We start from the raw sequence: 22,034 nt of genomic DNA, 5'->3' as shown, positions 1-22,034 counted from the left end.
TATAAATAATGATGTCTTGTAAGCCTGTTTTTCCTGGGCACATTATTTGTGCATGGCACAATTATTTCAATCTGTGTATAAATCTGTGTCATGTGATTAAAATCGTGTTTTTTTTTTCAGCTCCCAGAGTGCACCAGCTGGAGGGGAACATGTGTGAGATCACATGGGAGACAATCCCACCAATGAGGGGAGATCCTGTGAGCTATGTGCTGCAGGTGCTGGTGGGACGCGAGTCGGAATACAAACAGGTTCGTCTCTCACACACACACACACACACACTCACACTCACACTCACACACACACTCACACACAGGTCATATGAGGATAGCCTTGAGAGCTGCGGCGTCTCTGGAGTGCAGAGCTGCTCTTCATTTATTTGGTTCATTCATGTTTTTGTGGACTGGGAGGATAATTTTTAATCTCCCTGAGGAGAAGAAAAATTGAGTTTGCGTTGATGGGGAGGGTATTACAGAGCGCTCAACCCTCCGCCCACACAGCCAAACACAAATTTGCACATATAAGAATGAAACACACAAACACTGCCTCTCTCACACACTCGCTGTCTCCCCCACACTGAGAGATACAGCACTGTGAAACTGAAGGTAATCTGCAGCGCCAGCAGAATTTATTGAACGGTATTGAAGGATTTTAATGAGAATCACAACACAGAAACAAGTTGGAGAAAAAGATTTTGGCTGCACTTGTAAATGCGGGATTGGCTGGCTGGAAGTGGGAACGATGAGCGGACGATAGACTGCAGACAAAAAGACATTTGTCTTCAGGACCATATAACTCTCAGTTATTGAATTACTGAATCACTGGAGAGAAGCGCTGCCGGTACTCACCAGCGGACAAAACCGCAGCTGTGTGCATGTGGGGGATTTGTGATGTATATTTGCTCATTGCATTAAGTGAACACACATTAGCTGTCAATACAAATCTGCCATGCTGCTTGTCAGATGTTTGCGTTCTACCCTCTCTGCGTGCTTCCTAATCTCAGAATTTGGACTACAACTGTTTAATTTGCTGACGTCATTCATGAACAAGAGAGGCAGGAAATTCTGAAGGCTAAAAATTAATACAACTTTGTGAAAAACATGCATGACTGATGGTCCAGCTGCTGCCTTAAGATAGGATGAAAGGTGATGTGTTTGCTGCTCTCGCGTGCAACAAAAAACAGTTCATAAGTAAACTTATCTAATTTTACTGTCCAATGTTGCAAAAGCTTCACAATCTGTACAGCATACAACATCCTCTATCCTCAAACAGTCGATTCAGATAAGGAGAAACTCTCCTCAAAATAAACCCTTGAGGGTGAGGAAGGGAAAAAAGGGAAGAAACCTTAAGAAAGAGCAACAGAGGAGGGTGGACAGATGGACATACTTACTATGCTTGAAACCTCAAAAATAAGGAGGCTTTTGAAACCAAAAAAATTTGAGTTTCAAAGATTGTTTCCCTCCATTTTGGTGTCTTTTAAAGACTGAAAATAAAATAATAAATATACTGCAACAGAAATTGTCCGTCTTTTGATTCACAGGTGACAATATAGAATAATTTGTCCTTCTAGTGTAAACTTGCGTAAATCTCTGGCATAAAATACTATTAATAAGTTTTCTTTCATTCATATAGGTTTTGCCCTTCCTCTAAAAGAAAATTGGTGTGCAGATTTTAAAAAAATGCATGCCCCTTTCCTTTGAAACTTCCATGAATTCTTCTGAGAAAGTCTGGTTTGGTGTAGCTTTATTGTTGTCCAGATGGAAGAGTTGTGCAGGGCTTATACATATTGTACAGCATCACAAACAAGTTGTGATAATGAAAAGAAAGAAAAAAGAGGTGAAAATTTGTAATCAGTAGAAATACAGGAGAACTGTGAACCTGGGAGGAAATGTGGAGAGAGAAATGGATAAAACGTGAGTCTCCTGGAAAAATCAGGGAAATTGATGCTGCGTGTACAGAACAGACCAACATAATAAACTTACAGTACGGACAATCAGGATGCCAAAATTATAGACAGATCGTAACCCAGCAGAGACCTGGAAGGAGGACAGAGACACACAAGAGGAAAAGCTCAAGCACAGCATTCACACAGATAGAAGAAAGGAAACAGACACACAACATGACATGAACAAGAACAACCTGCACACGTGTAAACCACAACAGTAATAGTTGCGTTTAGTGCTTCTTCAGTTACAAGACAAAAAGTCTGTGACCTGTCAAGAGATTAAAATTGATGCCGCGTCCTTGAGCTGTTATTGCAGTGTAATGTGATTGTTGTTTTATGAGACAGTCTCAGGAGTTACATAGTAGAAATGAAATGAAAATGTGGTTTGTTGTCTTACCTAAGGACATTTTAAGAGGATACACTGGCTGCTCCTGACAGTTTACTTTCAACTAAAATTTCTATCTGGGACCTTTCATCAGTTTTTCAAAGGGAAGTAATTATCAGGTGAAGTTTATTTGCCTATACTGAAGTTAGAAGGCATGTCTCCTCTAACATAATTTGTGCAATGACAGTGGAAAAGTGGGGTAACCTGGAAGATGAGATAATGTTGTGGGGTAGCAGAATGAAAGGTGCAGAGCGTTTTAGATAAATGTGCTTGAGCAAATATCATAAGCTGCGTTTCCACTGCGGGAACTTTTTGAGGAACTTACTGTGTTTCCACTGCAGGGATCAGGGTCTAAATTGTGTGTGAAGGACATTATTTTACCCCAAAAAAGTCCCTGATCAGGAGGTAGTACCTTCCATAAGTACAAGAACTTTAGGGGTGTGGTCTGCAGTGCAGAACATTTCTGATTCGTCAAGTGCTTGCATTTTATTTTATCACCATTTTTATATGACATCATCATTAAAGTCATGCTCGAAAATGACGTGTAAAACAGCTGTCATGTTTTCTTTAGACTGCAGTGGAACTGCAGACAACAGTGGGCTGAAGAAACCTTTTAGTTCTTTGAAAAGTAGTTCCTGGCACTTAAAGTTTCAAGTACTTTTGGGGGAAACGCGCCTATATGTGTTCTGGTTCAGGGGTGATCTTGGTTTCCTTCTGTTTGTTCCTCCACACACAGAGAAACATTTGCCTCTTTGCTACGAGGGTAAAAGTATGGATAATAATTTAGTTCCGGTAAAATAATTCGATAAGCAAGGAAACAGTTTTTTTTTATTCTCTTTTTGTTGCACAACATCAAGGTCCATACAAACAATGTAAACCCTCTCACAGAACTTACAATACAAAAAAACCTTTCTCCCTCCAAGTCTTGTGTAAAACTCAGTTGAAACAAGTCCAGTAAGGACCAACAAAGAAATAAAGATAAATACACAACCAGACGTACTAAATGGAGCCAGAATTATCTGCTTAAATTTCATTGGAAGAGGGACGCGGTGAGCAAGGTGTTGCAAAACATGCTCTGTGATGGGGGGTCCTGGTCTTCTTGCTGTGTTATGGCCACGATGCACTGCCAGATGTGTATTTTCATAATTTGACTTGAACCGGTTCCCAGATGTAATTGGTCACCTGCTGGGAGCTTCACCATGCTCACACAAACAAGCAATCATGTGCCAGTGTGACTGAAGCAAGTATGCAGGTCTCTATTCCAACAAAACATTAATTCATTCACAAGCACAGCTTCAGTAAAATCAACCGGCTTTGAGTTCCGGTGAATATATTTAATTTATTTCACCTATTTATAACACCTTATAGTCCTACACAGACATAAAACAGACAGCAACAAGTCTCTTTTTGGCCTTGAAGGAAAAACAGGTCTTGTTTCTGAAGTAAAAACTCAATTTCTGTCTCAGCTTTTTACCAGTTACTGAGCCCGAGGCTTAAATATGGAAGAATCATCAGTTTTAATTCCAAGATACTTACTGTATTCAGACACAGACCTCCTGTAAGGTGGTGATAGATGAAAGATTTGGGGGCTTTGACTTTGTATCTGAAAACGTTACGAGTTTAGTTTTGTCAGCATTCAAAACCAAATCACACTGTGTGCACTGTACAGCATGGAAAGCTTTGTTTGCTGTAGACGGAGAGCAGTTTATCACAGTATCAACAGCGCAAAAGTGGAAATACGTGTTCGAAACATTCTGAGCAAGACAGTTTATGTATAATGAAGTAGCAGAGGCTCCAGGACTGATCCCTGGGTTGTGCCTTTGCATACACTCAAGGAGCTAGAGGTGAAACCTTACGCCTGCGTGCACCGAGATCCACTTGACAAACGGACAAACGGTTTGTTCTGACAGTCCTGCACTGTTGAGTTTTCGCAGGAACAGCAACATCTTTTAACCATCATCAAAATTTGGTTTTCTTTTCAACATAGACAAGCCCAGCACATAGCATATCTAAGTAGCATAGTCAAAAAATAGTGGAAGTTTTCATTGAATGGTAGTGGTCCTAGGACTGATCCCTGGGGTCCTCCTTTGGATGCATTAAAGGAGCTAGAAGTGAAACCTTCTGTCTGCACACACTGGGATTTATCTGACAGTTTTTAAACTGTTTATTCTGATAGACTAAACAGACTGTGCCAAGCTGTTAATGTTTGTTTTGTCCATCTTTATGTCCCCTTACAGGTTTTTAAGGGAGAGGAGGGCTCATTCCAGATCACTGGTCTCCAGGGCAACACAGACTATCGTTTCCGCGTGGGCGCCTGTCGCCGTTGCCAGGACACGTGCCAGGAACTGTGCGGACCACTGAGCCCCTCCTCCTTGTTCACGCTGCGTCGCCAGGAGACGGCATCGTCGGGGGAGCTGTGCGCCGTGGAGACGGGCAAAGGGTCGGGCCTGATCTCCAGCGACGAGCGCTTCGCCGCGCTCATCGTGTGCGTGTTCGCGGGCTTCTCCATCCTAATCGCCTGCTTGCTACAGTACTTCTTCATGAAGTGAGGGAAATTTAAACTATAGGATAGAAAGAGAAAGCAAAAATCACAGAGTCTATGAAAGAACCGAATGAAATCAAAACAAACACTTGAGATATACTTCTAAAGGCTATGTATGTTTTTTCTTTTTTTTTTTTTCTTTTTTTTTTAGTCAAAGTATCAATTCTGGCTTTCTTCACCTCGTTCCTGTTGTCTTCTGCCTTCACTCAGTTTGGTCTCATTTCTCTCTATGTCTCTGTTGTCTTTGTATCACTGTCTGTCTCATTTGTTAAGGATTTCTGTCGAGGGAAGCCTTGTCTTAGCTGTACCTCGGTTGGGAAAGAAAACTGATAATCAAGCCTTAAAAATAGCTGTGAGCAAAGCAGTTGCTCCTCAGACTGACTTGCATGTTTTTATTTTGTATCTTTTTTTTTAAAAAAAAACATATTCGATTAGAGAACGTGTATATTTCTTGACGGTCATTGCCTTACTTTTTTTTTTTTTTGTTGTTTTCAATGTGTAATTTTTTTTTTTTTTGCTGCAGTCTTTATTCATTTCAGCCATATTCCAATGTAGGCCTTCAAAGCTTTAGCCGTTCATACCTTATTATTATTCAGTTTGTTACTACTCTACAGGCTGTCGGTCAAGTCATGCAATCTGCACCTGCTCACACACACACACACACACACACACACACACACGTTACATACACACACATGCACACACCTACAATTTACACTCATGCAATGACAGTGAGAAACACACATTTCCTCCAATCACATATCTGCTCAGCTTTTAACATTCAATCACTCACTCATTCAGCTACCAAAGTGATGCAATTCATGTGTGGTGTAAGATGCTGCTATCCTGTGATTTTATTATATCTAAGAAAGAATGGAAAACCAGTAATCTAATATATATACACACGATATATATATATATAAATATATATTATAACAAATATCTATGATGCTATAGAAGTGATGTAATATAAAGTGATGGCAATGTAAGGTCTGAACTACAGTGTGAAAGGGGAGGAGTCGACTCTAGGTGCTCACAAACGGTTGAAGGAGCCCTTGCACACTGCTCTTTGATCAGAGTATGAACCCTTGTAGGTATCCGAATGTCGGGCATAAACTGGTTTTTAGGAAGCCGGGCTGGGATCGTGATTGGCTGCGACTTACCAGGAAAGGGCTGGGCTGAGCTTTTTTTTTTTTTGAATTCCACTCGGTCAGTCCTTCCATTATCCTACCATCTCAAGTACCATTGCTCCAGCCTATTTATCTGTAGCTTTAGTAGCCCGTAGCGTCACAGACCCAGAGGTGCTAACAGCCTGCCAGCTAGCCGCCCTTCTCAGAGCTGTGTGTGTTAACCAGGAAAGCCATTAGGAGTTAGCTTGAGCTTTACCCCCCCAATCCTCCCTCCCTGATGTTTAGCTAGCTGCCAGCCAGAGCAGTGCTGAAGCTGTAGTTTCTGTGAATCGATACATTTTGAAGACCCTTCTCCTCTTTTCTCCTCTCCTGCCCATAATTATCTGTAATTGCCTTTCGCTCTGGCCGCTCCTCTCTTTGCTTTCGATCCATCCCATCCCTCCTGCCCATGCACTACTCTCCCTCCCTCCTTCTTTTCTTTCTCTATCTCTATTAAAAGGTGCTGTATTGACATGTAATCAGAGCAGTAGCAAGTCTGTGGTCTCTCCTCAGACGGACATGTTCTCTGGGGACTTGAACTAATGTTCACTAACCAAACAAGCCTTCGACAGAACACAACTCAACAGAACAGGGCATTCTGACACATGTAACACACAACCCCTCCCCCGCCCCCCGACATCCCGCCTGACTTCAAACCCCCCTTTAAATCCCGACCCGAAAAACAAAGCCAAGGTACAGCCCAATACATACCCTGATAATCCAAAGAAGTCACCCTAACCTGCTTGATTAATGTGTGACATGTCTACTTTTTGGGTGTTGGGGGGTGGGGAGAAGGATTGGGTGGGACACCGAGGGGGGGGGGTATAGAAGAGGGGCGGGGCGGTAGTTTAGCCCCGCCGCTCAGCTCTGATTGGCAGCCTGTAACGTACCTCAGGGATAAGGCCTTACAGAGGGGAGATCTAATCCTGTCATCCCCATCGCTGTCATCATCGTCATCACAATAGCCTTCTCTTCCTCTGTTTCTCTCTGTCTTCCTCCCCACCTCTTTTACCTTTTTTCTTTCATTTTTTTTTGATGCTGTATCTTGTCTTCTTGTCTATGCTGTGCCTTGCTCCTGTATGTCAGTAAGCAAAGTGGTTTACTAGCTCAAAATACCTTTGCCAAAGTTGAGGGGAAAGTTAAGGTAGAGTTCTTTTCTAGGTTTTATTTATACTATATATTTGCATACAGTACTTTACATGCCAATTACAGTGCAATCTTCATTTATTTATTGTTTAAAGATTAAGAGACAAGTGTAGTTATATACTAATTTTTTTCCTTGTAGCATGTTTTTTTTTTCTTTTTAATTTTTTTTAATGGATGTACGTTAGATTGTATGATTAAGGCCAGCATTCCTTATCTGAGTAACCCTTTAAGTATTTCTCTTACAGCTGTTGGGAACCTGTAGCTCATCAGTCCATGCATTGCAGTTATCATTGCCGTTTCAAACATGTAACCAAATGCCTTTGTTGTTTTTCTGTTTTGTTTTGGGTTTTTTTTCATCTCCTGTTTCGGCCGTGCACAGCCGAGCAGTTTCTTGTAATGCTTAGAGAGACATGTAGCAAAGCCGGGCCTTTTAGGGTCAAGTCATCTGTATTTGGGATAAACGTCGCTGCCTTTGGCTTATTTTTTATTTTCTGATTAGTGTTATAATGAAGCTTCTGATATCTTTTTACTGTTTTATTGCCAAAGCGCAGGCTTCTTGTGTCCACTAGATGTCGCGTTCGCAGTCGTCTAAAGGGTTCTGTGATGTTCTTCTGTAACGACACAGCATTACGATTATTATTATTGTTATTATTATTCTCTCAAAAGGAAAAAAAAACATTAACTTGATCTGTGATTATGCTTCTTTTCATATTATCTTTTATTATTTTGTTTTGTAAAGCAAAATGTGCCATTTTGAGATGTGTAGCCCCTTTCGGAGGAGAGTAACACAACCTGAATTCACACAGAAAGGTTAAAAAAATAAAATAAAAGGCAAAAACAATCATACGATGATTTCAGGCAGATGATGACAATAATAATATTGACGATTCCTTGTTCAGGCTAGTGCTGGTATAGCAGTAGTGAGTATTTTGTATCCAGTATTTTCCTAAGAGATGATATACAGAGATATCTATAGAGCTATAGAATGAGATGGTAATACATTATGACTAACAGAGTTGAAGCACTTTTTTTATGCCGAGCATTAGTCTTGATGAGGTTAATACGAGCGAGGGGAGACACAAGGTCCTTTGCTCTGTTCCAAACACTACTGCCAACGCCGTCTGTTACATTCATTGGCATTATTCTGTCGTTGGCGTCACTGTGACATTGGCATTACTGGAGCGCGGTTCTGTGTTCTCAAAGCGGCGGCCTGCTCCCTGCAGAATGCAAACTACGGCGACAAAGGAAGTTCACAGGGAGTACGGTTCCTCTCTCAGATGTGCTCATGGTGTCTACCTAGCCTGTTGCATTGTAGTTGACAGGTGATGTGTGAGGTGTCCTGTCCTTAAACCCACAGATGTTATGTTGCCCACCCACAGCCCCCCTTATCCCCCATCCCCCCTCCCTTTTTTCAAGCCTTAATGCCCCAGCGGGAGAGCAGAGGTTTGGCCGAGCTCAGGCCAGTCGTGTTAGTGTTGTATAGTCCGAGGTTAACGCGGTTAACTCAAAGGCTGTGCGTTTGTGGGCAGGGTACTCCCTTTATGTGCTTTGTTGTTTTTGTTTTGTTAATTTCAAAATGCTGGTGATTTTACGGACACCCCGCCCCTCCCACCTACCCAACCGCCCTCCCACCCTGCAGGTCCTGCACATTTTGGCGGGTTTATGTCGAGAACGAGAGACAATTTGTTTGCCCAGCAACCCCACGTCTGTGCCTTCTGATCAGTTTATTTTCTTCTTTTAATTTTTTTTTTTTTGTTATGTTTTGTACGTTTTACAGTAAGTAGAGATTTTGACTGAGAATTTGGCGATTTGACAAACATACAGAGACTCACAGGTATTTAACTATTTTTTAAGCGAGACAAAAAAAGAAACATATTTTTACCTCACGATTTAAAAACAAACATTCCAATGTTGTCATGGTCTACGAATTGAAAAAAAGAAAAGAAATTCATGCATTTCTTCTTGTATTGTAAATGTTAGACAATTTCATATGCATTATATAAAAGAAACTGCCATATCAATTTTAATGTATAGATTTTTGCAAATACTACCCTATGTATGTAAGACGTAACTGTATCGGTAGCGTATATATAATATATTTATGCCCAATAAATGTTTTGATTTTTTTTCTGACTTTGATTCACCTGTATGTTTTATTGTGTGTGTCATTATTCATCTGCACTTTTACATACAGTTTTGCAGGGATCATATGTCTCTACTTGCACAATGTACTGTTTTACGAGCTACACGAGCTGTTTACTTCCTGTCTACGCTTTAGTAATGTTACCTTGGCCACTTTTCACAGTTTAGCAATGTTAGCTAGGAAATAAACCTTTAATTTGTAGAGCTAGATGTGAAAATATCAGGAGAGGAGCGAGAGGGAGGTCAGACGCCAGAGAAGCAGCGGAGGGAAATGGCGTGCACAGCCAGAATATTTTCTCATCTACATCAGTGAATTAAGGGTTTATTTTGATTAAACCAGGGATTTATGATTGTTGAAGCAGTGGAAAGGTAAACTATAATCTTTTGGGTGAGTTTGATTCTGTTTCTGTCGAGTTTGAATGAAGATGACGATGCTAGCTAGCTACCTAACAATGCTAAAGGTAATCTAAGAAAAAGAAAAAGCCAAACAGTTAAAAGTGACATAACTAATTTAAAAAAGAAAAATCACAGTGTAGACAAAGGTTGACAGAAAGTAAACAGATGTGCACCTTGTAAAACAGATATAAGTCATGCTGTCACTGAATGGACAGATATTTGGTGTGCAAACAAGTGGTACAGCCTTTTGCAAATGTCAGTGCTGTTATTTACTGTGCTTTTGTGTGGCAGTATTGATTTTTATCTTCTGCTCGCATCAGGTACACCTTAGAGTAGTGTTGTAAACAGCTGAGCAATGCTCAATATTTCCACTATTAGCGTTGAAATTATGATAAATTATGTTTAAAAACTGTTGTTATTCTACAAGGTGGTGATATTTTAAATATCACAGTTTATGTAATTGTAGACATTTCTGTCTTTTGTCACACGGTGTTTCAGGGATGTAGAGTGATTAGACGTGTATTACTGATGTTGTGGGGACATGAATCTGTTAACACGCTCACATTGTGGGGACTCGCCTGCCTTATGGGGACCAAAATAAGTCCCCACAGTGTAACTCATTAAATTTCAGGGTGAAGACTTGGTTTAAGGTTAGAGTAAGGTTAGGGGGGAGTTTAAGTTTAAGGTAAGGGTTATGGAAAGTAGCAGGTAAGTGCAGGGTGAATGTTAGTCAGTGTACTGTATGTCCTCAGAAGGGATGGAAATTCACCTGTGTGTGTGTGTCAGTTTAGGCTGGACTATCAGTATGTCTGTGTGAAGGTGTGTCAGTGCAAGATTTACTCACCACTGGCCTTGATAATGTTTAGCCAGATAGCTGAGAGTATATCACACACACTATTACCCCCTGCTGTCCCTGAGGGCAACCAGACAGAGACTGCTCCTCTGCACGCTTCATTCCCCTCGCCGTGCAGCGACACAAGGACAACAGGGGAATATTAGTCTTTTGACCTTTAGTGGTGCTTGTACATAGGTTTGTTTTAAGTGGTGTGGAAACTGAACGATTAAGTAGGTGAGAGCAAAGCGATACTCTTACTCTCACCTTATCTGTTTTTAATTATATCAGTATAACATACTCCTGTTTTAGGGAAGTGCATTGTAAGCAGTTGCCACGCGATAACTTGCTCTTCCAGACAGTGAAATGCAGCATGAATAAAGCTGAAGGATAAAGCACTCGGAAAGCATTAAAGTGGGTTTAGTAGCGCGTGAATCACCGGACAAGAAGCACAATTGGCAGTTTTTAAGCAGCCGACTTCGTGTGATTTTCACCAACAACGTTATCTAAAGTTCACCAAGAAACAAAAAAAATCCAATCAGCTGCTGCCTTTGCTGCAAAATCCAGAGGTGATGTATTATACTTTTCTGGCTGTGCAATCTACAGTTGAGGCACAGGTCTACGAGTTAATAACTTGAAGACATGCAGGAGACTGAAGAGCGTAAACCCTGTCAAACCTTTCAACAGATGGGTCACAGCAAAACAAAACCAGGCTGTGTTCCTCTTCTTTTGGCAAAGGACAAAAAGATGAGGCAATAAAATTATCAAACTTGAAAAAAAAACCTTCTTGATGTGGTTCTTTGTGATACAGCAAAAAAAAAGTGCCCATGGATGCACCTCAAGTGTCAACAGTCCAGGCTGCTGGTTTACTCGTGAGGGAATCTACATTTTTCCCTGCAGAAACTGTGAAGAATCATCAGAACACCACGGTATCAATAAATATCCCTCTCACCACTTTTATTCTAATGGCATCAAATATCTCATGGATGGATTGCCATGAATGGTCAAGGTTGCCCCTGTTCTCCAGTCCTATTTGTGTTTTCCATGGATGGGATCTCAGAGCACAACGACGATGAGGATTGCATCATTGCTTTTTACAGATGACGTGGTTTTGTTGGGTTCCTCAGACTGTCACCTTCAGCGCACACCAAGGCAGTTTGCAGCAGTGAGTGTGTGTAGCAGCCAGAGATGAGAGACAGTACCTCCATGTCTGAGGCCATGATTCTTTGCCAGAAAATGATGGATTTCTCCCTCTAGGTGGGGAGTGAGTTGCTGCCCCAAGCAAAGGCGTTAAGTATATCTAAGTCTCTTTATTGGTTCATGTGAGATTGACAAGTTGATTAGTGCAATGTCAGCTGCACCAGACTGTTGTGGTAAAAAGAGAGCTGGGGTGGAAGGGAAAGTTTTGGATGTCGCATGCAATGTACGTTACAATTTGGGTAGTGACCAAAAGAATGAGGTCGCAGATGCAAGCAGTCAAAATGAGTTTGAACTCTCTTTCGAACTCTGAGTAGAGTTTGAAGGAACTTTGAAGGAGTAGAGTTGCTGTTCCTTGGCGTCAAGTGGAGCCAGCTAAGGTGGTTCGGGCATCTGATCAAGATGCCCCCTAGACGACTTCCTTTAGAGGTTTTCCAGGTACTTCCCACTGCGAGGAGACACTGGCGTGGATACAGAACTTGATGGAGGAATTACATGTCTCATCTGGCCTGGGAATTCCTTGGGATCCCCAGGAGGAGCTGGAAAGCGTTGTTGGGGAGACAGGCATCTGGAATACTTGGTCTGTTCTTGGTCTGTGACTGCTGTGGCCCAACCCTCGTAGCTGCTGCATAAACCCGTTACAAAAACAGGGGCTTTTCATTTCTTTCCTGTGGGCAGTGAAGACAACTCAGTAATTATTGTACTGCAGCCTGAACTGATCTATACACACTTCTGTTCTTTAGACAACTTTAAACAGCCTTGATAGCAGCATCTATAGCGGTCATTATTGTTATTACTCCTCCTTGGTACCAGTGCAGAGCTTAACAACCCTGACAACACTTTATGACTTTAATGTTGCCATGTGGCTCTGATTGGCTAATCATTAGTCCCCCTGTGGCGCTCATTAGTTGTTTATCTTTTACTCTAGAAACCACTGTTCTATCTGACGATGCCAGGCCAGACAATCCGCCCACTCAATGGAGGGGACAGATTCTCTGATCTGGACCCAAGCAATACTCTGCCACTGGATCCTCCTATATCTTACGCACTGGACCTTTAAATGGATGCAGGGTTTTGTGCCATTGTGAGACGGCGGCTTCAGAAATGTAACTGTGTCTACACAGGGTCCTGATCTGAACCCAGTTGAGCCCCTCTGGGATTCTGCACCACCACTGCAGACTCTCCAATAAGTGTGTGTTTGTGCCAAGTCTGCACGGACCAAGGACCAAGACTCCTGTGGAACATGTCCAGAAGTTTGCTAAATCCGTCCTCCAAATAAATTTAAGCTTCTGCGAGGGTGCACGAGCATGTACGTTCATGCCTCCCTTTGTTTGCACACCTTTCGGTGAGTTAGCAACTGATAGTCATGACTAATACACCAGATAAAGAAATTACTGCATGTACAGGCAGACAGTGATAAACATGGGGACAGATGCGAACTCTTCTTCAATTCCACCCTCCTCCTCTTTGTCTAAAGTTAATTTATTCTCGCTCTACTTGCACAGCCCACATCTAAATAAACTATCATGATGTCTGAGTCACTGAAAAAACCTCTCCTCTTTCACCTTTTGTTTTTTGTCTATTTTAATTGCGCAATTTTTTTTTTGAATAGGGACCTAATGTCTAGGTTATTTTAAACCTCTTCTGCTCCTCACCTATCATCCACCCACTAACCATCTTCTATGAGATGCCAACCCAGCTTCTATTTAATTAATTCACTTCGGATTTTATAATCCGTTGTCACACTCGCACATACTTTTCTATTTTTCAGCTGTCCTCAGCTGAACATTTTGTTCTCAGAGGGTTTTGCAGACACTCTAATTGGTTTGATCAGGTACCTCTGGTTACCTCAGAGGTGACTGAGGGTGCTATGAACCCTGTGTAGCGTCTCATAGCAGATCCTGCTGTCTTTGAAGCTGTCTTAGGTGACTGGGCGGTGCTGTGGCTTGTGGCCACAAACATGCAATGCCAGCTGAGATGACAGGGATCACACAGCTGTGGTAAGATTGCGATCTAGTAACTGGTGTTACACCCTGCTGAGACAAACATTATGTAATGTATGTCTGTGCGTTTATTTCAGTTTTACATGGACTTACATCATGGAATTTTACGGACAGTTTCTAAAGTCTCTGCGGTCATTAATGGATGATGTTGAGGACAATGAGTCTCTGATGATGATGACGACGCATCCAAAAAATAGGGTAAGCATCAGCAAACACCTTGAACTCTGCATCATGGCGGTTCTTCAAATGTTTACTGTATCGAGCAGCTACTCTTCGTGACGTGGTATCGGAGTAGCTTTATGAGTACGAGTACGTGAGGACAGTATCGGACTGATACCCGATGCTGGTATCGGTATCAGTGCATCCCTCGTAACAAAGTAGTTGTACTTAGTTACTTCCCACCTCTGTGAGCGTCTCATACCTGTTGGAGACAAAAAGCTACCAAACTGTCTGGTGTGTTCCAGCTTGCATGCAAAATACAAATATTGGTTATAAAAGAGAAGCAAAGAAGAACTGAATTTTTCCTTTTTTTTTTTTTTTTTTACTTCAACAAGACTTTATCATCAACAGATACATTACCCAGCTGGAGATATTCACAGACATCTTCAAAAAAATGAATACATTTTTACTCTTTTAATTAGTGTACATCCCGTAGATTAATAAATATGCAATGACATCAGTATGTACAGTCAGAAACATTCATTAACAGAGATACATTCTTCAGAGGCAACAGGAGGCCATGTCTTGAAATCCAGTGCAGAGAAGTGGAGGCTGCTGCGGTGATTTGGACTACTGAAACCATCTGAGTGAACAGCGCTGAGTGTAAAGCATTACAAAGCATCTATTTACAAGTTAAAGCAAAGCAGAACATCATCACTTGTAGACAGTTCACTGATCTTCTTTGTCCAAAAGAGTGCATGATACATGTTACAAAATTAAATCGCTTTTGTTTTTCCGTTAGTTGCATTATCTTACACATATATAAAGTAAAGGCCAGTTTAAAAACTCCCTTGTAGAATAATGTTGGTACATTTTGGCACCTTTGGCACATTAGAATATTTCAGTTCACGTACCATCATGCACTGCAGAGGTACCCATGAAAGTAGTTTCCACTGGGCACCTCACCCTGTCCTTCATTTGAAATCAAACTTCTAACAAATCAAGAAATAGGATAAGTGAAACATATACATAGTATAACTTTTTTGTGCGTGTTTGATTTAACCATAGAAGAAGTCACTCTGCATGTTCTCACTGAACTGTTTAGGGAGTGGGGAACAATTAATGTTAGAGATGAGTGTGAATCCACAGGGCAGCTCATCGAAGAGAACTGTTCCACCAACTTGAAAAATTATTAGATTAGATTAGTACACCTGATTACAACAAACTGAATTCATACGTGTTCCCAACTGAAGTAATTTTTCCATCAATTGGTCCAACAATTCTCTCGCTCGCTGTTCATGAACTTTTATGAAGGTGCGAATGGTGAAAGCGTTTCGTATGATTGAAACCACAGACAAACACGTCGTGTAATAGTCCGAGAAGGTCCGGTGCTGTATTGTATGAAGGCAGCTGACATCAGTAGACCTGAGATGGCTAAAAAAATCAACGATGTTTCAATGGTGCACGGTTCACGAGACTCAGAAAGCTGAGGTGTTTACGGCCACTGACATGTTGTTTTTTACAGTTACACCAATCAGCTGTCTTTGTCTAATGCATCAAACTGATACTGTTTTAATGCACTGTGCTTAGTGAAATGTTCTCAGAACCTCCTCATGTACTTTTTTTTTCAGATGAGTTCCTTAAAGTAGCAAGAGCCGACAGCTTGAATAATGATCATTTAACAAGAAAGAAGTATAATTACAAAAGTTAAAGACATAACGATACATATCTTGGAAACATTTGCAGTCTTTAAATTCGCCCCTTTTTGCTCTGTGCTCCAATGATGGTTGAGTAAGCTTTGTACCCAGCGGAACCTCGGTCTGCTTCCGCCTTTCTGGTTTCCTGTACATGCCGTTTGCTGGACTCGTCTATGTTGAAAAGCAAACCAAACTGAATTTGAAGATGGTTAAAAGATGTTGCTGGGATACTTGTTAAGGCAACATGTTGTCACATCTTAAGTTAGCTTATATTGCCAAAACCCTAAACACTGATGCTAGTCAGCTAGCAATTTGCTGCAGAGCAAAAAAACATAGATTTATTAAATGAACTAGACACAGTATGCAAAGATGGCCCCCATTCAGTCCAGTGAGAGCTGCTCACCTGGTGCAAACTCCAAAAAAGTTTCCTGCCTTCCGGCTTTACTTCCTGGATATACGGGCCAGTAAATATGTGTAGTAGTGTTGCTGCACGGCCTGAAGACTTTACATTGTGATGACATCACTTCAGAAGAGAAAGAGTCATGATTGAGCTTATTTGCAGTTCAAGGTGTCCCGTCAAAAGTTTTACAGATGGCTCTTTTGTAATGGAGGCTTACTTTTTGTGCAACTGTGTCTCGGTTCTATTATATGTCTATGAGAAAGTCACTAGTTAGCAAACAATTGATAGATTAGCTAGCTAGTTAGCTAGCTTCATATGTGACTATTTTGCTTTAACAGATCCCCAGCAACATCTTTGAACCATCTTCTGGTTTTCTTTTCAACATAGAGAGCTGAGCACATAGCATCTAAGTACAGGACACAGGAAAGGAGAAAGCTCGGTTCCAAAAGGAGCAGGATTTAGATTTCAGGGACCGAATCCCAACCCCAGTTGGTCCTTCTTGGCAGCATCAACACAGCATGGACTTGAATTTCCAAGATACAGGGCATTCAGCATGTGAGAAATTACAGTAACACTTTTACATCTTCACACTCTCTCAAACAAATGACATAAATCACAGGCAGACACACAATGCACGCATGCAAACACTCCCTCACTCACTCTCTCTCTCTCTCTCTCTCTCTCTCACACACACACACACACACACACACACACACACACACACACACACACACACACACACAAACACACTGCACCTCTGCCCCTCTCTGAAGGAGTACAGAGACGTGCCACAAGTTCTACAGTGCTTTCTTTGTCATCCAGAATATGAATACAATATAAGGCAAATTGTAGATGTCTAAGATATTTATATGTGAGTGTGTGCGTGTGTACGAGCTCTATGTTTTGTTCACATTTGGATCAATACAAGTACTTCAGGCCGGTGTATATTTTACACTCCACCAGTCGTGCCTTTCAGATGCTGCTGACTGAACAGTGGAGAGCACTTGCTGAAATTATCCAACAAGAAAGTGAAACTGAGAAAAATCGAAGTTCTACTGATGCATTTCAACAAAGTGAATGGAGGCTTTTCTTTCTGGTTCTTGTAGTCTTGTCAAATAAGGCTTAAGAAAAGTTTTTCCCTTTCGCCTGACAGAAATAATGGCTTTTAGGTCAGTGTTAGCAGCTTACGTCCAGACATTTTGACAGTCTAGAAGCTGACTGTGGATTCCGTCCAGCCGTTGGAGCCGTCTCCCTTCATGGTGCTGGCTGTGCGGCCTCGTGGCGGGTGGCTGTCGGTCAGGCCGAAGAGACGCGCCGCCGCGCCCCGGTACTTCCAGGACATGGTGTTGTAGAGGATGGGGTTGATGGCGGCGCTCAGGTAGAAGAGGACCACAGACACCAGACTGCAGTACTCGGACAACAGAGACAGCAGCGGGGACGGAGCGTCCAGAGAGCGGAACTGCAGGTAGCGACCCACGTGGAAGGGCAGCCAGCACAGGACAAAGGCCAGAACTACCACCACTGGAGGAGGAAGAGGTGGAGGAGGATTAAGAGGTGAGAAGGGTGAGGAGGAGGAGTAAAAATAGAGGACAGGAGTACAGAAATGAGTGGATGCAGAGCACCTGAGAAAATGAGCACTGCAGTCCAAATAGTGACTTGGACCCACGGACTGTAAAATTAAATGGGTTTCACTCCTGTTTAATATACAGTCTATAGTTGAGGCAAGTTGTTTCTCCTCGCCCCCTCCTCTCCAGATGCAACAGAGACAGGCAGGCTGCAGGAACCCCGCAGGATGTGTGCAACCTCATAGACTGACAATAACAAGCAAAAACAAGCCCTCCACTGTAAGTTGATCAGCTGTTCATAACTTTAAATTGTCTTTCATTGCAAAGTTAAGCACATTATCCTGTAAACAAAAACCCACTGCTCTGAAATAACACACACTGTAATTTGAGTTAAGTGGCTTCCTGTCTCCATGCCTGCCAAACTCCATTAATATTTTGTTCAATTTAACAGTAATAAAGCTCCACACCTTCAACAAGATGATTAATTATTATTAATGATGGAGATTTCTCCTTTAAACAGAACCAGACGTTAGTTGAAGGGAAACCGGGGAGTATTGTAACACCGGGTAAGTTGTAACCCTGTCCCTTTAACCAATAAGAAAAGAGCTGAGGTGATGTCATCTATAGCACCTGATGGATCTATGAGTCAGTTGATTTGGCCTATCACAGCTGTAGTGATGTATATCAGTATCAGTGTATATGCTGTCTAATATTTGCTGGTATGAAAACTTTTGAAAACTTTTTTACAGAGCATAATGCAGATCTTTTGTTTCAAAGGCAGCATTTTATGTAAATTTTAATTTTTTATTAATCTGAGTTGAATATATCTACCTTTTCTGTTCTTTGTGTTTTTTTAATGTATAGTTATTTATAATCATTGCAACATTTTCTGTTTGCCTTGATGTCGACAATAAAGCTTATTATTATCCTGTGCTTGCTAATTGATATATTCTGTATATCAGCCAATATACTGACATTGGAATTTATTTTGCTCCTAGTATTTGTATCGATATCGATATCTAGTTCCCAAACCTTTTCTGGCGTGCCCCCATTCAAAATTCAGACCCCTAGCTGAGTTATATTAGTAGTGTATAAATACGGGTACCATGTATCAAAGTTTTTGAGATCTAGCACGAACAACCACTGAGTTACTGATGCTAAAACAAACAAAAGTGTTACTACCATCCCCGGTCTCCCCTACCCATTGATCGATGTCCACCCTTGTGATATATTGGTTGGCCAATATTGGCCTATTGCAGTCATATTGGTCTATATCAGTATTGGCATATATGTTGTCAGATGTGTACATACATATATATGTATATATATATATATACACACACACACACATACATACATATATACATATACATATACAGAGCATTTTTTAGGTTTGAAGCCAGCATTTTATGTAAATGCAATCCCTTTTTTAAATTCAAGTTTAATTTACATGTTGTCCTATTTGTGTGTGTGTGTTCGTTTAAGTGTGTTTGTGTTTTATCTATATTTATTTAGAATGATTAAAAATAGTGAAATAGTGAACAGTGAAAAACAGTGAAACTTTACTTTTTCAGTGCCCTGTTGTCATTTTAGACAATAAGGTTTAATATGAAACTGTAAATATCCTGCCTTCATAACAAGATAATCACATTTGAGGGATCAGTCGATATCAGATTCTTTTTTACTCCCTAATATCGTTGCTGGCACCAAAACTCCAGTATCGGTCGGGCTCTAGCATGTTGTCAAACGTGGAGTCAGTAATGGCTGTGCGTAATTTGCGTGCTTTCCAAACTCACCCAGCATCTTGATGGTCTGTCTGTTGCTTTTCTCGCGGTGAGCCACGCGAGAGTTGATGTTTGTCTCTCTGTGTCTCTGCCACAGCCGGCGGCCTATGAGGCTGTAGAGAACTGTGAGGCAGAACACCGGCATGAAGAAGAAGACAGAGCTCAACCACACCATGGCCCCCATCAGGCCCGACTCCACCGCGTAGTGCGTCATCTTACACTCCCGGGTGTCCCCGGCCTCCAGGAGGAAGCCAGTCTCATTCATCCCAGAACTGAGATTTATGGGCCACATGCTGTCCCGCTCCACTCCCACCATGACAAACACGGGTCCTGCGCTCAGCAGAGACACTGTCCACAGCAGAAGAATAAGGGCGCGCACCCGCCTTTTGGTCACTAGAGCTTTGGCGCGCAGCGGGAAGCAGATGGCCAGGTAGCGCTCCACTGACAGCGCGGTGATGCTCAGGATGGTGGAGTAGGTGCACGACTCTGACACGAACTGAAAGAGCTTACAGAGCGCGTCCCCGAACCTCCAGGGCCTGTACCTCCACATGCGGTACAGGTCCAGAGGCATGCAGAGGAAGATGAGCAGGTCAGACACGGCCATGCTGCACAGGTACAGGTTGGTGGTAGTGCGCATGTCCCGGTACTTACTGACCACCAGGATGGTCATGACATTCCCGGCCACCCCGACCAGAAACAGCAGCGTGCAGGCAATGGTGATGGCGGTGAGCAGAGGGATGGAGTAGTAGTTCAGAGGAGGCAGGTCAGCGTTTCTGGTGGCGTTGTAGGTCTCCTCCCAGCTGCAGTTATGGGAGAGGCACTCCGAGAAATTGGGCCAAGAGGGCATACTGTCGCCGCACGGTTATTCACGGGGCCGTGCTTGGCCCTGACTGTTGAAGGCACCCCGGGTCTGGGACTCATCAAGCCCCCTGGCGCTGCCCTTTCCTCCCATCATCAGAGTTTGAGTTGTGGAGTTGATGGCGAGGGCTGGCAGCCGTGCGTAAAACCAAGATCCTTGAAAGAAGTCACTATTCTGAGCGCGCAAAGAGCGTCTGATATCCTCCAGGGAGCAAATAGTCCTCTCCAGAAGCTATCATAGATCGAGTCAAATTATCCACTTCATCTGCAACACGGACTTTAAAGTGGTCCAGCAGTGTTAAGGGACTGAGAGCACTTGTTCAAAAGAAGAGTAGGCGTGTTAGTTACAAAACAAATTACATACTGAATGTTTGATATAGCCGGAATTCATGCGGAGGTGTATTCCGATCAAAAAAACGACACAAACATCTGTTGTTGTTTTTTTTGGGAGAAAATCTAACTTAAAGACAAGTTATCTCCCGCATCCTTTATGTTTGTCAGCGGCTGAGTGTTTAAAGGAAAAACAAACATGAGAATCCTTTATGCGCCAAAAGAGTTCCCATCAGCACCGGCGCTCCAGACAAAAACAAACCTGCCAAAGCTGTAGACGAGTCGCACCGGGCTGCATGTGATGGTGAGTCAGAGGCAGGGTCGTAATGATGCGGCTGCAGCAGCAGCAGCAGCAGCAGCAGTGAACATCTGTCCTGTCCTGTCCTGGGAAGGCAAACTCAGCCGAACACAAACGGATAAACAACAACCACAGTGAAAACCAACACCGTGTGACGAAACGGTGACAGTTTTATAAAAGTCACAAACACCACGAAGCAACGACGCATTGTCAACATAATCATGCAAATGTGATTTTAAAGGACTGAGGCGGAATTAAAAGTAGTTGAGAGTGAGAGAGAAAAGCAGTCCGGCTCCTTCAGCTCTGCTCCTCTAGTTATGGTGCATGTGTGGATCCTGACTCCCGGTGCGCAAAACATCATATACAGGTGAAGTGAGCAGTGGTGCTGCTCAAGGGAGGGTGGTGTGGGGGTCCACAGCGAGTCCAGTGATGCAGCGCCACCTACAGGTGCTGATAGGGCAGTGATGACTCTGGGTTCATGCCCACCAGTCTCAGATAATCTACAGGACAGAGAGCAGGGTGTAGGGAAAGAAGAGTGACCTTGCAGAAACTCTTCCAAGGCAGCACTTTTGTCCTTGAGCAAGGCTCTAAATAACCACCTGCTCCAGAAGTGTGACTCTGCGGCTTTCATCAGGAGGGTGAGTAAAAAAGATATTTTTCCCACAAGGATCAATTTAGTCATCAACATAAAATTCTAAGATCCTATCTGGCTATTGCTCCTTATATAACTGTCCACACAGGCTGTCATAAAGAGCCATTCGGGTTAAGATTTAGAAAGTACAATTTTGCCTCGTGGGACATAACTTGTGATAGACTTATATAATTCCACAAAGAATCAAATTACATAATTGTCAGTTCGAAGGCCAGATTTAATATGAGGCCGTAATTTGCCCTCTGCAGACTGAGAACAGGGACCATGATGTGGCAGTTACAAGTGTACACCACTCCTGCTTCAAAGAGTGTTTCCGAACATTTATTGCATGTTTAGACACATATTGTATGCAGATGTACGCTCCGTGGAGGATAGTCATGTTTCAGCCAGATTAAAACAGTAATATATTACTCACTAATAACTGGAAAGATGATTGGCTGATCTGCCAACGGCAGTGTACAGAAAATGTGAAGGTTTTGGAGTTTGAAGACTTTTAGCTGAACTCTGTAAAATAACAATTACCTGTGAAACTTAACA

At 42.3% G+C, this 22,034-nt stretch overlaps 2 protein-coding genes across 2 annotated transcripts in view; one reads left to right on the top strand and one right to left on the bottom strand.

Annotated features, from left to right (window-relative positions):
• Positions 1-9,317, top strand: part of fndc3ba (fibronectin type III domain containing 3Ba) — a 145,476-nt gene extending 136,159 nt beyond the window's left edge. Inside the window, exons 26-27 of the mRNA XM_084742012.1 lie at positions 121-248; positions 4,565-9,317. Coding sequence (XP_084598138.1) covers positions 121-248; positions 4,565-4,876 — 440 coding nt within the window. The 3' untranslated portion in view covers positions 4,877-9,317. The remainder of the gene's footprint in view (positions 1-120; positions 249-4,564) is intronic.
• Positions 9,318-16,783: 7,466 nt separating this feature from the next.
• Positions 16,784-21,126, bottom strand: ghsra (growth hormone secretagogue receptor a). Its single transcript, XM_084742178.1, has 2 exons — positions 19,372-21,126; positions 16,784-17,531 (listed from the first exon to the last, which is right to left on the bottom strand). The coding sequence occupies exons 1-2, from the start codon at positions 20,204-20,206 to the stop codon at positions 17,218-17,220; spliced, it is 1,149 nt and encodes a 382-aa protein (XP_084598304.1). The 5' UTR covers positions 20,207-21,126; the 3' UTR covers positions 16,784-17,217.
• Between the last annotated feature and the right edge of the window lie 908 nt (positions 21,127-22,034).

This window comes from Lutjanus erythropterus, chromosome 18 (assembly GCF_056507025.1).
Source record: "Lutjanus erythropterus isolate fLutEry1 chromosome 18, fLutEry1.hap2, whole genome shotgun sequence".
Classification (NCBI taxonomy): Eukaryota; Metazoa; Chordata; class Actinopteri; order Lutjaniformes; family Lutjanidae; genus Lutjanus; species Lutjanus erythropterus.
The sequence above is the reverse complement of the archived record's forward strand: the minus strand, read 5'-3'. Positions and strand labels throughout refer to the sequence as shown.